The 19,643-nt window shown below is 47.0% G+C and overlaps 1 protein-coding gene across 1 annotated transcript in view; it reads right to left on the bottom strand.

The window, feature by feature from the left end:
• PXDC1 (PX domain containing 1) overlaps positions 1 to 7,272 on the bottom strand; it is a 36,124-nt gene extending 28,852 nt beyond the window's left edge. Inside the window, exon 1 of the mRNA XM_053397017.1 lies at positions 5,934 to 7,272. Within this exon, the coding sequence (XP_053252992.1) occupies positions 5,934 to 6,189 (256 nt within the window). The 5' untranslated portion in view covers positions 6,190 to 7,272. The remainder of the gene's footprint in view (positions 1 to 5,933) is intronic.
• Positions 7,273 to 19,643: the final 12,371 nt, after the last annotated feature.

Here is a 19,643-nt window from a genome sequence, read left to right as displayed (position 1 = left end):
TTAAAGACCTAGGGAAAGATGGGGAAGTTAGCTGAAAGCAATACAGCCTGGCGCTGACAGGCGCTTCTGCGGCCCACAACCTGAAAAGGAACAGAAAGGCTGGCTGAAGAATTTCTCAGTAGGCTGGTCAGCCACCTATGGCTGGGTGACCCGGGCTGGCCACTTCATACATCCATGTACACCCCTTAATTTCTCTACACAGTGGTACCTCAGGTTACAGACGCTTCAGGTTACAGACTCTGCTAACCCAGAAATAGTACCTCAGGTTAAGAACTTTGCTTCAGGATGAGAACAGAAATTGTGTGGTGGCAGTGGGAGGCCCCATTAGCTAAAGTGGTACCTCAGGTTAAGAACGGACCTCCAGAACGAATTAAGTTCTTAACCCGAGGTACCACTGTATTGATTATTTAAGGCACAAGGCTCTTTGCTGCACCCAGTGGTCTCGGTGCAAGGCGACTTCCAGGAACATGGGGAGCTGAGAGTGATCACAGCCTGCCTGGGATCATATGCTTGCAAGTTTTGGTGGAATTAACTTGATGCTGCTGGACCACAACTCCCATCAGTCCCTGACCAATGGCCATGTTAACTGCGGCTGATGGGAGCTGGAGTCCAGCAACACCTGGAAGGGCACAAGTGCCCCATCTCTGGCCTAGAATGTGAGCGTAAAGCCATCTCAGGGTTGTTTCCAGGTAAGTGTCTAAAAATACGTAGCTTGGCCTCAAATCAGTGCTGCCCAGCAGGCTTTGCTAGAGGCTTATGGGCAGTGTTAGAAACTCAGATATATAAGCTAGGTGCCAAATGGCTCCTTAAACCAAGGCTGCGGTCACCAAAACGGAATGCCTACTTGCCCTTTGGGGGCAAGGCAGCTCTAAAGAGCCAGTGTGGTGTAGTGGTTAAGAGCAGTGGACTCGTAATCTGGTGAACTGGGTTCGATTCCCCGCTCCTCCACATGCAGCTGCTGGGTGACCTTGGGCTAGTCATACTTCTTTGAAGTCTCTCAGCCCCACGCACCTCACAGAGTGTTTGTTGTGGGGGAGGAAGGGAAAGGAGAATGTTAGCCGCCTTGAGACTCCTTAAAGGGAGTGAAAGGCAGGATATCAAATCCAAACTCTTCTTCTTCTTCTTCTTTGAATGCTGGACTGACTGTGATTGAGTCTCAGTTGAACATCTGGCTAGTTCAGATGGCAACCTTGAGCTAGGTTCAGAGCTTTGAGAACTTAAAGAAGAAGAGCCCCATGATCCAGGGACAGTCCATATACATACTGGCCGATTCCAACCTCTTTCTCTTAAGGATGACTGCTCCTGCTCAAACTGCTCAGAAAAAGCATGTTGGTTTCAGAAATTCATTCTGACTGTGCATATAAAATATAACGGACAGGATTCTACAGGATGGGGTATTAGTGTGTGGAAACAGTCCAGACCCAAGGATCCCCAGACATGCACCTCCAGATGGTGGAGACGTCAGACGCCACCCAAGCATTGAGGCATCTTCACTTGGTCGCAAGCGGTCGAAAGACAGATGCAAAATGCGCCCGGCCAATTTCAAACACTGCTTATGGGATATTTACGGCCATCATAAATATCAGTCCAGTACAGTGGTACCTCTGGTTACATACATAATTCGTTCCGGAGGTCCGTTCTTAACCTGAAACTGTTCTTAAACTGAAGCACCACTCTAGCCCAAGGGGCCTCCCGCTGCCGCCGCACAATTTCTGTTCTCATCCTGAAGCAAAGTTCTTAACCCAAGGTACTATTTCTGGGTTAGCGGAGTCTGCAACCTGAAGCGTATGTAACCTGAAGCGTCTGTAACCCGAGGTACCACTGTATACCTCAAGGAGCATCTCCACCCCCATCGTTCCACCCGGACACTGAGGTCCAGTGCCGAGGGCCTTCTGGCAGTTCCCTAACTGCAAGAAGCCAAGTTACAGGGAACCAGGCAGAAGGCCTTCTTGGTAGTGGCACCCGCCCTGTGGAACGCCCTCCCACCAGATGTAAAAGAGAACAATAACTACCAGACTTTTAGAAGACATCTGAAGACAGCCCTGTTTAGGGAAGCTTTTAATGTTTGATGGATTACTGTATTTTAATATTCTGTTGGAAGCCGCCCAGAGTGGCTGGGGGAACCCAGCCAGATGGGTGGGGTATAAATAATAAATTATTATTATTATTATTATTATTATTATTATTATTATTAGGACTACAAATATGAAATTCTCTATAAGATGGTGACACATAGCACAGGGTGAGACTGCCAGTTTCTTTTCTTTTGACAGTCTAGTTGCAACATCCAGTAAAACCTTCAGCAGACTCTGAGTTCCTCTGTCCAAATAGATCAGTCCCTGTTTTGCAGTTTGGTGAAGTAGAGGCAGCCATCCAGGCTCTTCTCTGTGCCCCTCTTTCCCTTGCCTGCCTGCAATTGTACTCAGAGTCTCCTGCAGCCTCTAGGTGCAGCCTGTGTACATAGAGTTTGATTGCCCAGTTCAGTTTCCCAGCAATCAGAGCCAAACGATGACAACAGATCCGCTGCTGCCTGCCCAGTGTTTCCACGTGACTTTGTAGCGTTTCTTCTTGACATCCAGCTGGCACATGCATATATAATATATATGGCTTGATGCAGTGTCACACGGGGGACACCCAATACCATTCACTTTGCGGCATTTTCCCACCCCAGCTGACCCTTGTTGCTTTTCCTGAAAAACCTTTTATTTATTTCACTTTTACCCCACCTTTTTCTCCAAGGAATTCATGCTTCTCCCCTTCCCACAACACCCCTGTGAGGTAGGCTAGACCAGAGGTCAGCAAAATTTTTCAGCAGGGGGCCAGTCCACTGTCCCTCAGACCTTGTGGGGGGGGGCTGGATATATTTGGGGGGGGGGAATGAACGAATTCCTATATCCCACAATAACCCACATTGTTATTGAGCACACATTCTACTCATGTAAAAACACCAGGCAGGGCCCACAAATATCCCAGAGATGAAGTTTAAATAAAAGCACATTCTACTCATGAAAAAACACCAGTCAGGCCCCAGAAGTAACCCAGAGATGCATTTTAAATAAAAGGACACATTCTACTCAAGTATAAACACGGTGATTCCTGGACTGTCCGCGGGCCGGATTTAGCAGGAGATTGGGCCTGATCCAGTCCCCGGGCCTTAGTTTGCCTACCCATGGGTTAGACTGAGAGGCACAAGGTCACCCAGCGAGCTTCATGGTTGAAGGCAGGGGGGATTTGAACCCTGGTCAACCAGGTCCTAGTCCAACACTCTAACCACTACACCACACTACAGTTTTAGAGTAGAACTTCACAGAGCTACAATTCCCAGCACCATTAATAAGCTACAGCTCCTAGTGTTCTTGGGAGGTGCATGTGGTTAAAATGTATTTTAAATGTATGGTGTGCACGCACAGCCGTAAACTGAGATGTAAGGCACAGCTACGTTTTTTGACTCCCCTAAAGCAATTGCCAAGAATAGTAATAACATTTTTAAAAAAAAACCTAAAGCAAAACATTCTCCTTGGACTACTGAGTTTGCTGTTATGGGCAGGCAGCTATTTATCACAGAAAGCAATGCTAAAAAGACAACCCACATGCCTGGGAAAGCTTGCAGTGGGAGCGAATTTCATAAAACACATGGGAATCCTTTTCTACATCCAAAACTTCCAGTGCACAAAAAGTGAGAATGTCAGCAAAAGGAAATCTAAGCTAGTGTCGTTTTTCATGCATGCCAATTTTTTGCATACTCAGTTGCTGCTGTTTAACGTGGTGAGCGCAAACAAACTATTATTATTATTATTATTACTACTACTACACTCTGTCCCTTGCATTCTAAAGTGGTACAATTCCAATAAGTGTTTATTATGTGCTTTTCATTATGTGCATAGATTGGCTATAAGATTGCCGTAAAACCACTTTTCTACTGTACTGGGGGGCAAAGGTATATTTCGTTATGGATAGTAATTACATGCATATGCCATCAGTTATATTGGGCAAAAATGGCTAATACCATAATTCACACTCTTAAGTCCCAAGCCTGCGTTTCTCCTTCATTTCCTTTTGTCCTTCACTTTCAAGAGTCCTCAACACAATTAATGAAGCTGCTTTAAGCCACCTTAGTTTACGATGCAACCCTGTTGCACTTGGGACGTCATCAGCAGAGGATCAAGGTGCTGTATCACAACAGTGACACCTCACAGACTTGTTGCAAGGATAAAAGTGGCTTATGTATTGAAAGTGTTGCTCAACCATCTTTGCATTTATGAAAAATACATTTTTGTTTGTTTGTAAATACTGCAATTTGTTGAAAGCCCACATTGGGCATCAAATTTACCACACATTTGCAAGGAGAGAGGCATTTCAAAACCAAATGTAAAACTTGCCAACATAGTTATTACTTCTGAATTGCAGTCAGGAAATGCATAACTCTGTATAATTGTCACTTGTCAAAACTGCCTCCCAACTTCCTGTGAGGCTGTTCCTTCCTGATTATTTGGAAGAGTCATTCAGCGCGGAAGGTGAAGGGCCAATGCTCCATAGTTCTGGAGATCAATCTACGATACTAACATCTGAACTGATGGACAACCATCCCTAGGCACAAGCCACCTGCCTATCAAAAATAGAGAGAGATTTTTCCAGGCACTGTACCACATCATTCACACCCCACTCTGAGACTAGGCCACCTGAGATAACTAAGATATGCTGAGTGGAAATGCATTTCTTAGGTTGCTATGCTACCTATACTTTTTAATATTGATGCCAAGCCAATCACCTGCCTGGAGTCTTTTAAGACCGGAAGGTTTAGAAATCTGAAAGACTAGACTAGAGTGGACCAATCAGCCCTCCTACACTTCCCAAGATATAGGATGCTCTACAAATTAGCCTCCTGCTTCTGCCACAGATCACTGGGCAAGGTACCTTCATCTCAGGCTAGTACCTGACTCACTCATCAGCATGTCCAAAGACTGTTTGCACACATTTGATGCCATTTGCTGAATCAGCACAGCCCAACACTCACAAGCGTACACAGGGTCAGAGATCAGCACTGAGAGTCGAAAAGGCTATCAGCAATCAAGGTGGGTGATTGACATGGCGGGGGAAGGGTTTGCTCACTAAACTCCTGCACAAAATTACCAATCAGTGTCCTCGTCTGCCTCTTATTCCACACGAGTGTCATCTAAAAGCATGCCAAAGTGCCAGCAGAGCAGACAGGTCCAGATAAATGCAGTTCCTCATACAGCAGCTATCAGAGCTACAGCAGTTTTAGGAGTTAATTCCAGCAATCGCACCCCTAGTGTTATACGCATGATGAGAGTCCACAGGATTAAGAGCCAAAGACAGTACGCAATCTGGGTTCACACCGTCATCAGCAGTTACGAAGTGTGCATGCACACGAGAGCTCATACCAATAACTAACTTAGTTGGTCTCTAAGGTGCTACTGGAAGGAATTTTTTTATTTCATGATCAGCAGTTACTTTTGCACATGCTCAGAGGCACTCTGTACAAAGCATTCCATACATCCCAGGACTTAAGTATTGGAGTCGAAGCAGTCCTTGCAGCCAAGCCCTGAGGACCCTCGCCTCCGATTAAGCCTGGCTATTGGATTCCCACCCATCCCACTCTCTTCCTTATTCCCCTTCCTATGTTCCTGCTGGAAAATCGGACTGGCTGTAGTCCTGGCTGTAATCCTGCCCTGCAGCTAGAAAGGCACTCTGTACATGCTCGTAGTGAAACCCACCAGCAAAGGACTGAAAGGGGAACGAGAGGAAGAGGACCCTCCCCACGTCTCCCTAATTCCGAGGAAGGAAGCTCCGCTCTGATTTTAGCTCAACTCCCTTCCGAGTTAACGCGGACGCGGCAAGGAGCGTAAAGCGAAACGAGGGCAAGAGATAGAAGGGGGGAGAGAGAGAGGGAGAGCGGGGAAACCCGTGCCAACCTTGGAGCAAGGGGGACTGTGACAGCTCGGGGCGATCCTCGGGGAAGGAGTCGAGCAGGCGCTTGAAGAGGCGGCCCAGATCCGAGTAGCTGCGGTGCAAGTAGAGCACGTTCCTGTCCGACCACTCGGTGCGGATCTCGAAGAACTCCTCCTCGTCGCCTCGCCGGTTGATGATGAGCCTCCGGATGCCGTTGACCCAGCAGCCGCGCACGAACATGTTCACTAGAGAGGTGCCCTCAAACACGGCCGAGGCCATCCCGCCGCTGCCCGAGGCGCATAACCCCTCCGCCGGCCGGGGACTGGACGGGAGCGGACCGCCTCCGTCCTCCCAGGCGCGCCGATTCAGCGGAGAGGACGGGAACCCGCCATCGCAGGGCTAGGCGGCGTCGCTTTCGGCCAGGCGCGCTCCCCTCGGAGCTGCGCGTAAAGCGGCCCGGCGCCTCCTCTGCGCTCTTGGCCCGGGAAAGGGGGAGGTCTCCGCCCTCCTCCTCCGGCTCCTCCTCGCTTCCACTTGCCTCCCTGCGTGTCCACCCGCGCGGGGTCGCGCCCGGAGAGTTGCCCTCGAGCCAACCGGCCCCCTTTCGCTTTAGGGACACTACTTGAAGCAACGGCGAGGATCCAACGACGGCCCAACCAACGCCACGGAGGAGCGCCTTAGTACGTGCTGTGCGCGCGCGTTAAAAACTCTTCCCTTTTTCTCTCTCCTTTTTTTTTTTTTTTTTTTTTTTGCAATTTTTGCTTCCGAAGAATCCGAAATACTTCGCTGGCGGGGCAAAGAGCTTGTTGCAAAACACGCACGCAAAAGGGCGGTTGGCTGGGCGCGCCAAAGGTGGCTTCCGATTGCCCTGATGCAACACGTGGAAGGAAACTGGGAGACAGGCAGCCCACTCCCCGAGAGTCCCTTCCTGCGGCCGCTGCGTGGATCAGCTATTAGTCGGACATCGGTAGAAAACAGTAGCGTATTATTATTATTTAACGTAACTGAAAAACGGAGACAGGTTAATGAAGGGCGGGTGGGATCGGAAACAGCGACGAAAAGGAGCGGATTCCTTGCTTGCCTTTTCCTCCATCGCGGCCATCCCTAAGTTTCTAGTCCTGGGGGAGAACAGGATGCCAAGGAGGAGGGTTCATTTCCCCCCAAGAGGTTTTCCTTGCAAACAAACCGCAGCTGGTTTTGGCGAAGATAAGTTCAGCGATTGTTTTCCCTCTCCGGAGCAGCGTGGGTTTGCCCGTCGAACAAGCGGCGAGTTTGCAGCTTCCACGCGCGCGTTTGTTTCCACGCAGTCCTGAGTATGGGCGGGCGTCGAAAAAGCCGAGCGTGGCGCAGCTCGCCTTACCCTACTGGGGGCTGTTCCGGAAAGAGAGAGAGAGTCCAAACTCTTCTCTCTCTCTCTCCGCCTTCGCAACAGCTGGAAAGGGCGGGGCAGATCTGTCCAGAGAGCAAGAAAAAAAAAAAAGGGAGAGATACTCTTCTAGCACTTCCTACGACAATCCTTTCCAGCAGCGGCGGCCTGAAAACAAAACAGCAGCCGCACACAAAAGGCGTCTCCGATGGTTTGAAGAAGCTGCATAATAGAAATCCTGTTCCAGAGCCGGCTGTAGGTTTGAGGACGTCGTTCCAAAGCTCCCGCTGGCGGTGGATCCCGCGTCCACCCGCGGATCCCGGTCACGGTGGGTTTATTTGGACAGCTGGGTCCAGTCACCATACATATTTCCCACAGTTCTCCTTGGAAATGGCAGCTAGACCCAGGCAGTCGCCGCTTGCTAGGAAGCAAGCTGTAAAAGGCACTCTGCCACAATGGTGAGGGCCTAGTGGCTGCCCCAGGGATGCTGATGGGTGCTGATGTGGGGCTTGCCCTATTTGGTCAACGTGTTATTCCATCAGTTTCCACAAGCACACATTTAAATGCTCTTAAGGCTTTTGCACTCTTATGCCAGCAAAGTCTTTTTCTTCCTTTGCTGGGGTGGAGCTTCAGCAGAGGAGGAGGTAAAGGTAAAGGGACCCCTGACCGTTAGGTCCAGTTGTGGCCGACTCTGGGGTTGCGGCGCTCATCTTGCTTTATTGGCCAAGAGAGCCGGCGTACAGCTTCTGGGTCATGTGGCCAGTATGACTAAGCCACTTCTGGCAAACCAGAGCAGCGCATGGAAGCGCCGTTTACCTTCCCGCCAGAGCGGTACCTATTTATCTACTTGCACTTTGATGTGCTTTCGCACTGCTAGGTTGGCAGGAGCAGGGACCGAGAAATGGGAGCTCACCCCGTCACGGGGATTCGAACAGCTGACCTTCTGATCGGCAAGTCCTAGGCTCTGTGGTTTAACCCACAGTGCCACCCACGTCCCTAGAGGAGGAGGAGCACATAATTCCTAGCTCTGAACCATGTGTCCATGGGGGCCACAGCAACAGAGGCTTGAAGTTGCCATTAAGGGCAATGTGGCAGTTGGTGGATTTAACCCAGGGGCCAGAATCCAGGATGATGATTATGATTCATTGAATTTATATACCGCCCTATACCCGGGGGTCTCAGTGCGGTTCACAGAATAAAATCAAGATATAAAACCACAAAATACCTAATAAAAATAAAAACAACAACCCAATAGCCCCCCCCAAAAAAAACACATTTTAAAAGGTCATAGGATGTCAATCGGATCAGCCAAAGGCCTGGTTAAAAATAACATTTTTGGCTGGTGCCTAAAGGTGTATAATGAAGGCACCAGGCAAACTGCCCTGGGGAGAGCATTCCACAGACAGGGAGCCACTGCAGAGAAGGCCAGTTCTCGTGTTGCTACCCTCTGGAGGAGACACATGAAGGAGGGCCTCAGAAGAAGAACTCAAGGTCCGGGTAGGTTAATATGGAAGGAGGCGGTCCTTGAGGTGTTGTGGTCCTGAGCCATTTAAGGATTTATAGGTCAAAACCAGCACTTTGAATTGGCAGAAACTACCATATTTTTCGTCCCATAGGACGCTCCGTCCCATAGGACGCACCTAGTTTTTTGGGGAGGAAATAAAGGAAATTTTTTTCCCTTTATTTCCCCCCAAAAAAGCAGGTCGGAGAAACCGAACCAGGTCGAGGAATAGCGGGATGGCGGCGCTGCGCCTCCCTGCTGTCCCCCAAGCTTGTGGGGCTGGCCGATGTCTGCCCAGCACGAGGGGCGCTCTGATTCAGGGCGCCCCGCCCACCGGGCGGCAGGCTGCTATCCGCAGCATGGGGAGCCCTGCAGGGAGCTCCTGCAGGGCTCCCCACGCTGCGGATGTATGCCCGGCGCGAGGGGCGCTCTGCTTCAGGGCGCCCCGCCTGCCGGGCGGCAGGCTGCTATCCTCAGCGTGGGGAGCCCTGCGGGGAACTCCTGCAGGGCTCTCCACGCTGCGGATGTGTTCCCGAAGCGCCAGGCGCCCTGAAAGCAGAGCGCCCGACGCTCCGGGAAGCAGGCTGCTATCCGCAGCCTAGACATCCCTGCGGGACCTCCCGCAGGGCTGCCTAGGCTGCGGATGTCTTCCTGAAGCCTGGAGAGTGAGAGGGGTCGGTGCGCACTGACCCCTCTCGCTCTCCAAGCTTCAGCGAAAGCCTGCATTCGCCCCATAGGACGCACCCAGATTTCCCCTTCATTTTTGGAGGGGAAAAAGTGCGTCCTATAGGGCGAAAAATACGGTAATTAGTAGCCAGTGCAGTCTGACCAGGATCGGTGTAAAATGCTCAAACCGTTTAGCTCCGGTGAGCAACAAGACCTCTGAATTCTGCACCAGCTGAAGTTTCCGAATGTAGCTGAGCATTTGGCTTAATGAAATGAACACAAACTGCACCATCTTGGCCCATATCAGTTGGGTCAATTGAATACTCCTCTAAATGTCCTTCTAAATTTTCCTCTAAAATGTCTTGGATAGGCCTTGAATTACATTAATGGGTTCACTCATCCTTACCCCTGTTCCTCACTGAGGTACAGCTCCTTGCATGATAGCAGGGGAGCCAACTTGAATAACGTAATTGAGGCAGCAGGGAAGCCCCGCCCCATATAATTGATCACATGACATGGTGCACACCATTTGAATGACCTTGGCCCCCAGAAGTTGGCTCCTATGCATTACAGAAAACATAGAGAACTCGAGGAGAAACCCACAGGGCTTTCACTAAATATGAAGCTGGCTTGAAGCATCAAAAAATAAAATAAAGACCAGCACCTACCTGCAATTGAAACATGTGAACAGTGCAGGTGTGCAGCTCTCAGTACTCAGCAGAGAAGCCTCTACTGCTGTCTGCGGCTGTTGCATGTTCACAGGAGTGCAGCCTTGAGTAGAAATCTGCATGATTTCACAGACAGGCTGAAGAGCGATGATACATTTCCTCCTCCTTGCCTCCCGTTGACCCCCCCAAAGACATGATTAATCAAGGGAGTGAAAGCTTCCCCACCTCTGCCTCAGGCAAAGGGGCCTAAGGGAGCTGTCTCATTAAGTGCAGCTGTCTGCCACCCCAGCCCACCCCCCTCCGCACATAGTTTCAGATAGAGGCAAAGTAGGAATATTTGTGTTGTGGAAAAAGTGATGTGGGAGGCAATGGCTGCAAAGAGTCACCCTCTTGAGGGAAGGCTGGCTGGATGAGGGGACGGTGTGAAAAGCCTGGGGTGAGGACAGTGCTGAAGGAGCAACAGAAAGGTTATATATTGAGAACAGTTATAATATGTCCGAAAAGTGGGAGGAAAAAGAGAAGTGAGACGGTTTCACCTTGGAAGAGGGTGTGTGGGAAGGAAGTGGTGTGTTTTTGCTGGACGTGAAGCCATACTTAGGCTGTATTCTCACTCCCTGCATTTCCAGAGCTGGTTTTTTAATCTGTGTTCACACTAGGTTATCCAAAATGCATAAGCATCCTGTACAGTGGTACCTCAGGTTAAGTACTTAATTTGTTCCGGATTTCCGTTCTTAACCTGAAACTGTTCTTAACCTGAAACACCACTTTAGCTAATGGGGCCTCCTGCTGCTGCCACGCCGCTGGAGCACGATTTCTGTTCTTATCCTGAAGCAAAGTTCTTAACCTGAAGCACTATTTCTGGGTTAGTGGAGTCTGTAACCTGAAGCGTATGTAACCTGAAGCGTATGTAACCTGAAGTGTATGTAACCTGAGGTACCACTGTATGTTGTTATAAAATACTTCTGCATTCAACAAACCTTTGTGCTATCAAAGGGGTTTCCACCTTCTCCTCCCCCCTTCCCCCAATGTGTATGTTGTGCCATTGCCAAATCTGCTCTGGGGGTTTGGGGGGGGGGACCCAGAACAGATTTAGAGGGTGCAGCAGGAAGAGGAGGGAGAGAAGTCTCTGTCATGCAAGGAAACATCCTTGTGCTGGTGAAACCTTAGCCTTACTGTTACATTGAATACAACCCTCTGTGGTGAAACAATATATTTTGTTGGGTTTCTTGCCTCCACCCTTTTGTCTGAAAGAATGAGGAGTTAAAATTCTCCCAACAAACAAAAAAGCCACCCAATTATAGCGACATCATAGCAGCAATTTACACCCCTCACATTCAAAGGAAGTTTTGCATTTTATTTCAATGGGTGGTGAATTGTGCCCCTTGGTTTTAATTCTAGGTTTGTATAAGCAATCCCTCTGCACAACCAAATTGTTGCATCTGGATACAATTATATCACTTTTAGCCATAAAACATGCTGCACATCACATCGCCGCTTGGCTTTTTAATGCACTGTGAAGTTACAAAAGCACTGGTGTTTCTTTGCAAATTACATAACTCTGAGTAATTATGTCACTACGAAGCAGTTTTCAGACAATTTCTGAAGATTGACCGTCGCAAAGCAGATGAGTCAGAAAAAAATCAAATCCCTTTTCACACACTTAAAAAACAAAAACACTGCAGCTGTTTCTGAATTTATTTGAAGTGCCATATAATGTTCCAGAATCTAGCAAAGAAAACCCTGTTGAATGGTGCTTCTAGGAGCAGAAACTCTTTTCTATGGTGCCTCTAAGTCAGTTTGCACTGACTCTGTGCATTGCAAGGAGAGAGCTGTGGACATGTGTGATTGTGGTTTCTGTGTTACACTACACTTGCACAAGCAGTTTCTCTGCAAATGTTGGCCACCACCATTTTGTTGGAAATGACATACATCTGGGTATAAATTCCATGGAATTAATTAGGAATTACTTCTGAATAAGCTTGAATCCAGCTGGAACTCATTGGATCAATTCACGTATGCCAAGTTACCTGCACAGATCACATATTTATTAGAGGGAGGGAACCATGTACACAAGACATCATCACATGAAATGAATTATTCGTGTCTGTTTCACTCTGTGTATACTTGATTATGTGCATTCATTGCCCACAACACTTGCCCACGTGGCGTTGCAGAATGGCTAACGGTCTGAGCTGCACAAAGTCCGGCACAAATTCACTGGGTGGGAAATTAGTCTGAAAGGGAGAAAACACCTTGAGGAGTGGGTGTGGATGTGAGAGGGAGAAGAACAGTGTTCTCTTGCTGCTGCTTTCCCGTTTTCATTTATTTCTTCGCTTGAAAACAGATCTCTTGCCATTATAAAGTAGCTAACTGTATAAAGAGTTCAGCATGTTTGGACACTCAAATTTAGTTGCTTCGTTGATGTAGAGGTGGCAGCCTCTTTATGAAGACATTGATCCGCCACCATCATGTCTAACTGTGCTCTTAGACAAGCTGCTTTCCCATCCATTCATGCCACCAGAAAAGGAATTTTGGGTTAGAGGACCTCTAACATGAACCCACCCCAAGGAAGCAGAACTGGCCTGCCAAATTTTGAAATAAGTGCAGTAATACATGTTCCATTCAAAGCAGCGGGGACTGGACTGTTAGGGTGAATGGAGTCACCGCCCCATCGACCTTAGTTGGTCCCCAGCTAGCCTTCCTCTATCTCGCTTCTTATAAGTCCAGAAGGTAGCATTGGCTTTCAGCTTGCTCCTCTCCCTCAGTCTCAGTGTTGCTCTTATATAAACTCAGTAGGGTGAAGGATGGGGCAAAACTAGAATTAGTTGGCTCTGCCCGTCATTGGCTCTGACTTTATCTACCTTTGACCTCCTTATCTTCTGCCCCACCAACCCTAACAGGCACCAACCATCCCCAGTCCAAACAGTGCAAGACCATTGCAGCCAAAGTCTAAAGCTACCTAACCACACCACAGATTTCATCAGCCTCATATTCCCCTACTCTCACAATATGAGGGTGATAATGCCAGTCTACCATACAGGAATGTTGTAAGGATTGCAGAGATCATGTATATGATGTTATATTATTTATACCCCACCCATCTGGCTGGGTTTCCCCAGCCACTCTGGGTGGCTTCCAACCGAATATTAAAAACACAATACAGCATCAAACATGTTCTTCAAGAGCCAATGTGTTGTAATGGAGTTTCAGACCCAGGTCCTATAGTGAGATCCAATCTCTATCCAGCCAAGAAACTCACTGAGCAATCCACTATTTCTCAACTTACACTATTTCACAGGATTCTTATCATTACCCCAGACTGGGATGACTGTCACCATGAGTGCCCTGGAAGAATCCATTTGTCATAAATAAAATTCATGAAATGTGCTATATAATGTAGTTTTTTTTATTGCTGTCAGGGAAATCAGCATTATGGTGCAACCCTAGTTAAAACCAAGCTATGGTCGGTAGATATAGAAGTAAGCCAAAGTCAACAGCAAATTCAGTTGCCCAAGCTGACATTGGCTCTGTTCAGATGTAATGACAGGCCATAATTATAGAAACATAACCACAGTTAGGTGTTGTGTCCAAATAGGCAAGCCATGAGTTGTGATCAGCTTAGCTACAAGCCAAAATAAGCAACCTTGGTTTGAGGCAGGTTTGCAAGCGATGATTAGTGCTACCTATGGTTTGTGACGACATTCATTCCAACAAACTGAAGTATGTGGCAGAGGCCCACCCACTTCTCAGAGTGGCTTGTGGCAAAGGCTTTCGCACATCCCTGACAGACAAGACTTCTCTTCTGTATGAGTTATTAGCTTTTGGGAATATTCAGTGTATTTCAAGAAGAGGGATTGATGTGACCCTTTGTGGCGTAAGAACAACATAACATGGTTCTTTTTGTTCCAGGGAAGCTTTTGTAATCTCTCTTGTTCCTATACATGGTGGTCCCTCTCGCGCTCTTCAAGGGAGGAAGCAAAACAAAAAGAAGAAAGAACTTTATTTCCGACAAGTTGCTGTGGTAACCCAAAGTGAATGTGCAGTCATAGGTCTCGGCTAGTGTGAATATGTTGATCCTGCTTCTATATAGGGAGACAGCAGAGACTGAAACACCTCATAAGAGGTTAAGTAGAACTAGGTGAGGGGGGGGGAAATATTTTCTTAAATGAAAGCTATTTGGACAAAACTAAGGAGTTTAAGTGAGTGTATCACCTCTTAAGCAAATGCCCCGTTAATTTTTGCCTATAATACTGTTGTGTTAAAGTAAGTAGGATGTCATGAGGCATTTTGCCTCAAGGTAACATGGGTGCCGCTGTGGGTTAAACCACAGAGCCTAGGACTTGCCGATCAGAAGGTCGGTGGTTCGAATCCCCGCGATGGGGTGAGCTCCCGTTGCTCGGTCCCTGCTCCTGCCAACCTAGCAGTTCAAAAGCACGTCAAAGTGCAAGCAGATAAATAGGTACCACTCCGGCAGGAAGGTAAACGGCATTTCCGTGCGCTGCTCTGGTTCGCCAGAAGTGGCTTAGTCATGCTGGCCACATGACCCAGAAGTTGTATGCCGGCTCCCTCAGCCAATAAAGCAAGATGAGCGCCGAAACCCCAGAGTCGTCTGTGACTGGACCTAACGGTCAGGGGTCCCTTTACCTTTACCTTTACCTAACTGTCAGAACATGGCATCCTAGTGACGACTCTACAAGTCTTAGAGCCCCTTACAACTTAACGTTAGAAAATGTTGAAATAACAGCAAAAACAATACCAGAAAAAGGCACACAACTTCTTTTTAAGAGAAACTCAGAAGTATCTTTGACTTAACATCTCCTGAGGCAAATAAGGGCCAAGCTACACATTACACCTCATGTACGAGCATATTTATTGTGTCTGGAGGATTCTTGAGTAACATCCACTGAGGATAGCATCAGCTGGGGAACAACAGTTCAGGAGTGTTAATCCTTTCCTCATGTACCACAGCCCCAATGAAAAACATTCCACCCAAGCTGCTCTTTGATCTGAATGAGAAGCTGCCATTGACACCATTGACAGCTCCCCTCCTACAGACCAAAGCTTGGTGGGTGATTTCACTGGGACTGAAGTGCAAGGGAAGGATTAGCTGCCCGCCCCACAAAGTCCAGATCACCTCCCACTCCAGGCCTACTTTAAAAAGCCAGACACATTAAATCTGCATATTGAATATAATATGTAAGCCCTGTTCCGTCATGGAAGGAGGGCACTCACATCCTGTGAGCCGTCCTGAGACCTGCAGGTATAGGGCGGTATACAAATTTAAACAACAACAACAACAAGCCACATTCTCACCACTGCATTGGAAGGCTGGACCTGCCTCACTCTGTCCACACACTGGGGACTTGTCTGCAGAGAAGAAGCCTTCCAAATGTGTTTGGGCCATCCTCTGTAAGCTATGATTTTCTAAGAACAGTCATACCTTGGATTCCAAAAGCCCTGGAACACAGACGTTTTGGCTCCTGAACACAGCAAACCCGGAAGTGATTGTTCCAGTTTGTGAATGTTCTTTTGGAACTCGAACATCTGACAGGGCTTCAGTGGCTTCTGATTGGCTGCAAAGCCACTCCTGACCTAAGCAGGGGGGGTGTTGCGGGCTCACACCCCCGTCTACAATCTTGCGGGGCTGGCTGCAGCCCCGCGGGACTCTGGGATTCCCCACTCCGATTATTATTCATTACCCACAGCACCAGCCAATCGGCTGGTGGTAGGGGCGGGGTTAACAAAGGGCATTTAAGGTCGGGGCAGCCCTGGCTCGCCCCTTTCTTTCCTTACAGCAGCTGCTTCTTGCAGCCAATCAGAAGCCACGGTTTGGTTTTCGAACATTTTGGAAGTCGAACGGACTTCCAAGGTACGACTGTATTGTGTAGCAAGCACTAGGGACATGTCTTGGACTGTGACATTGTTACTAACAAGCAACCCCATGCCCCTGATGCTCACACATTTTGTTTAAGTTACCGTATTTTTCTGTGTATAACATGCCCCCTGTGTATAAGACGCCCCCTCTTTTTTGGGACACCAAATTGAGAAAATGGGGGGAGATTGCCTGGAGTTGTTGAGCTCTTTTGGGGGGAGATTGCAGGACACCCACAGCCAATCACACGCACATCGACAAAGCCACCAATCGTCTTCACGCTCGCCAAAAGCAAGCACCAATCGCCCAACCAATTGCCACAGCAGCCAGTTGCCCAGCAGCCAGCAGACCTTGCCACACCTGCAAAAACACCGCTGACAATCTCCTGCTCATGGCAGCCACCAATCGCCCGCCCCACCTCTCCACTATCCGTGTACAAGACGACCCCCATTTTTAAAATAAAATAACCTTGTCTTATACCCAGAAAAATACGGTATGTGATCATCTCACTATGGTTCTTTTCATCAGTTTAGAAAGCAACACATACACACAACTCTATCCTATCAGGATATTTTGTTTTCCTCAGATGTTTGTTGCACAGACGAGAAGAGGAAAGACTTGAGTCAGGAAAATGTGCAACTTTCACACTCAAATTAACATAATGCAAAATTTATTTTCGGATGCCTGCTTTTTATTTCTACTGTGTGAGCCTTCAGGCGTCAAGCTTTTTCACACACAGACACGTTCAAGTAATAGCAAAGATTTTTTTAAAGTAACAAAGCACCCCCTGCAGTTAATAAGGGCATTTATTCACGCTTGCCTGTAAGCCTGGGATATAAAGTTCTTTATGGCATCCTGCATAATTCTAAAACATTATGGCACTTGTACAAGAACTCTGCTGAAAATCCACATATCATTAGAAGTTCTTTTTTGTACTTATTACTAAGGATTTTTGCTATAATTGGGGGGGGGCGCAGCAATCAATCTCAGGTGTGCTTCAGCTTAATTGTTTTAATTACCTTAAGCATGCTGGATTGTATCCTTACTCTCTAAACAGACACACCTTGATAATTTTGGCAAATGTCTAGAAAATTTCAACTGTGAAGATTAAGGGAGTAGCCTCTCCCCCCCCCCCTTAATGCATGCTGCCATGCCCATGTGCACACTTTTTATAAAAGAAAAAAAGAAAAGAATTCACACATACTCCTTCAGACATTTTAATTCTGTTCAAGTGCAAAAGGTATCCACAAGTGCAGACAGTCTGTTTTCCCAGAGTCTATTATAGTGAGTCATTTCACCATTACCAAAGTTTGACAGACACTTTACTCCATTTATCCCTTTCAGGTAGACTTGTTTTCTTCCAATACTTTGCAATTAAAAGAGGGGCTGAGATGGACAAATTGTTCACAAAGTACTGGATTTTCTTTTTCTTTTTCTTCTTTTTTAAACAGATTGTCCTAATATACCCAGCAACAAGGTTTCAGGTTTTGGAAGTAGAAACTTGCCTATACAGTGGTACCTCGGGTTAAGAACTTAATTCGTTCCGGAGGTCCGTTCTTAACCTGAAACTGTTCTTAACCTGAAGCACCACTTTAGATGATGGGGCCTCCCGCTGCCGCTGCACCACCGGAGCATGATTTCTGTTCTCATCCTGAAGCAAAGTTCTTAACCCGAGGTACTATTTCTGGGTTAGCAGAGTCTGTAACCTGAAGCGTAAGTAACCTGACGTACCACTGTAATTTATTTGCTAGCTCAAGCACTCAGTTTTAAAATTGAGAAAGGAAATATTTGTGTGTGTGTGTGTGTCTGTCTGTCTATCTACCCATCAGGGAATTAGAAACCACTGGTTCTCCAAACTATGGGAACAATTGTTTTGTGCCCAAAACATATCTATCCAATTGTACACACACACAATTTCAGCATAAGTTGTAGAACTTTGTTTTCGGTTTGTTTGTTTGTTTTTAAAGCAAAGATCCCTGGTGAAATGTTTTTGCTCATGACTATATAATTTTGGCTGAAACGTAATGGTACAACCCAGGACAATTTGCAGCAAAACAATGGCATGCCTAGAAGAAAGATAGGTTTTAAAAATTATCGGTCCTCCTGGGCTGCAAAATATTGAATTTCCACCAAGGCATGAATCTTGGAGCTGAAAAATGTCCAAATCCAGTTCTCCGCTCAACCTCCCCGGTGCTTGCCTATTTGTTTATTTCTGCTATTCATTTTGTACCTCTTCTGGTAGAGGGATGTCATTTATATATTCTGGGCAGCGTCGAGAGAGGAAGGGGAAATACATCTGTTTCTCCACAGGTAATTGGAAATATTCATCCATGTTCCATGGACAGGTTTCTTATTAAAAACATTTATATTTTTATATCCATTTCCTAGCTGGTGCCTCTTTTATGCATATGGGAATAGCATTGCTAACCACTCTTGTGGAATCCAGAGACATTGCTCTTAAAATACTAGTGCCTGAGAGCATATATTTGCCATACAAATATGTTTATAACACCAGCAGCAATTCCTGAAAGTTATGGGTTGGTTCAACTACTGTATTTTTCGCTCTATAAGATGCACCAGACCATAAGACGCACCTAGTTTTGGGAGGAGGAAAACAAGAAAAAAAATTCTGAATCCCAGAAGCCACAACAGCAAAAGGGATCGCTGCGCAGCAATCCCTCTTGCTGTTCTGGCTTCTGGGATAGCTGCACAGCCTGTATTCGCTCCATAAGACGCACACACATTTCCCCTTACTTTTTAGGAGGGGAAAAGTGTGTCTTATAGAGCGAAAAATACGGTAAGTGGTACTCAGAATAGACCCATTAACAGAAACGAACTCATAATAATAATAATAATAATAATAATACAGCAATAATAATAATTTAGTTATACCACGCCCACCTGGCTGGGTTTCCCCAGTCACTCTGGGCAGCTTCCAACAAAATATTAAAAATACATTAAAACAGTCATTAAAAACTTCCCTAAACAGGGCTGCCTTCAGATGTTGTCTAAAAGTCAGATAGTTGTTTATTTCCTTGACATCTGATGGGAGAGAGTTCTATATAATAAGTCAGTGTGTCTACTCTGAGTATGACATGGTTGGATACAACTCACTCTGGGTGCACTGATTCTACATCTCCCTGCTCAATGAATTCTGGGCAGTGTAGTTCGCCCTTCACAGTGTTACAGTTTGCAGCAAGCTTTAACAAATTGCAGTGCCCAGGATTCTTTGAGAGACTCGGATGAAGCAATTGAAGCGATGATCATCATATTTGCCTATGACACCAAACTGGAAAGGTGACTGTCAGATGTGTATTTCACTCTGTGTAGCTACACCTGTCAGGAGGTGAGAATCACTGTGATGTAGCAGTCGCACTAGGACCACGGACAGCCGTGTTCAAATCCCCACCCCGCTGTGAGTCTGGCTGGGTGATTTGGGACCAGTCACCATCTCAGAGCCTAGCCTACCTTGCAAGGCTGCTGTGAGAGTAAAACGTGGTATGAGAGAGAGAGACCTATGCATACTCCCATGAGTGAAGGACAGGCTAAACATGAATGAAATAAGTGTGTGTAGTTTTAACTGATGGGAGTGACTGGACTAGGACTGCGCAGGTTGCAGAAACCTGTTTACCCTGAACATTCGAAACCATATCTTAGCAT

Source organism: Podarcis raffonei, chromosome 7, assembly GCF_027172205.1.
Source record: "Podarcis raffonei isolate rPodRaf1 chromosome 7, rPodRaf1.pri, whole genome shotgun sequence".
NCBI lineage: Eukaryota > Metazoa > Chordata > Lepidosauria > Squamata > Lacertidae > Podarcis > Podarcis raffonei.
Note: the sequence above shows the minus strand (reverse complement) of the source record. Positions and strands in the feature narration are given on the sequence as shown.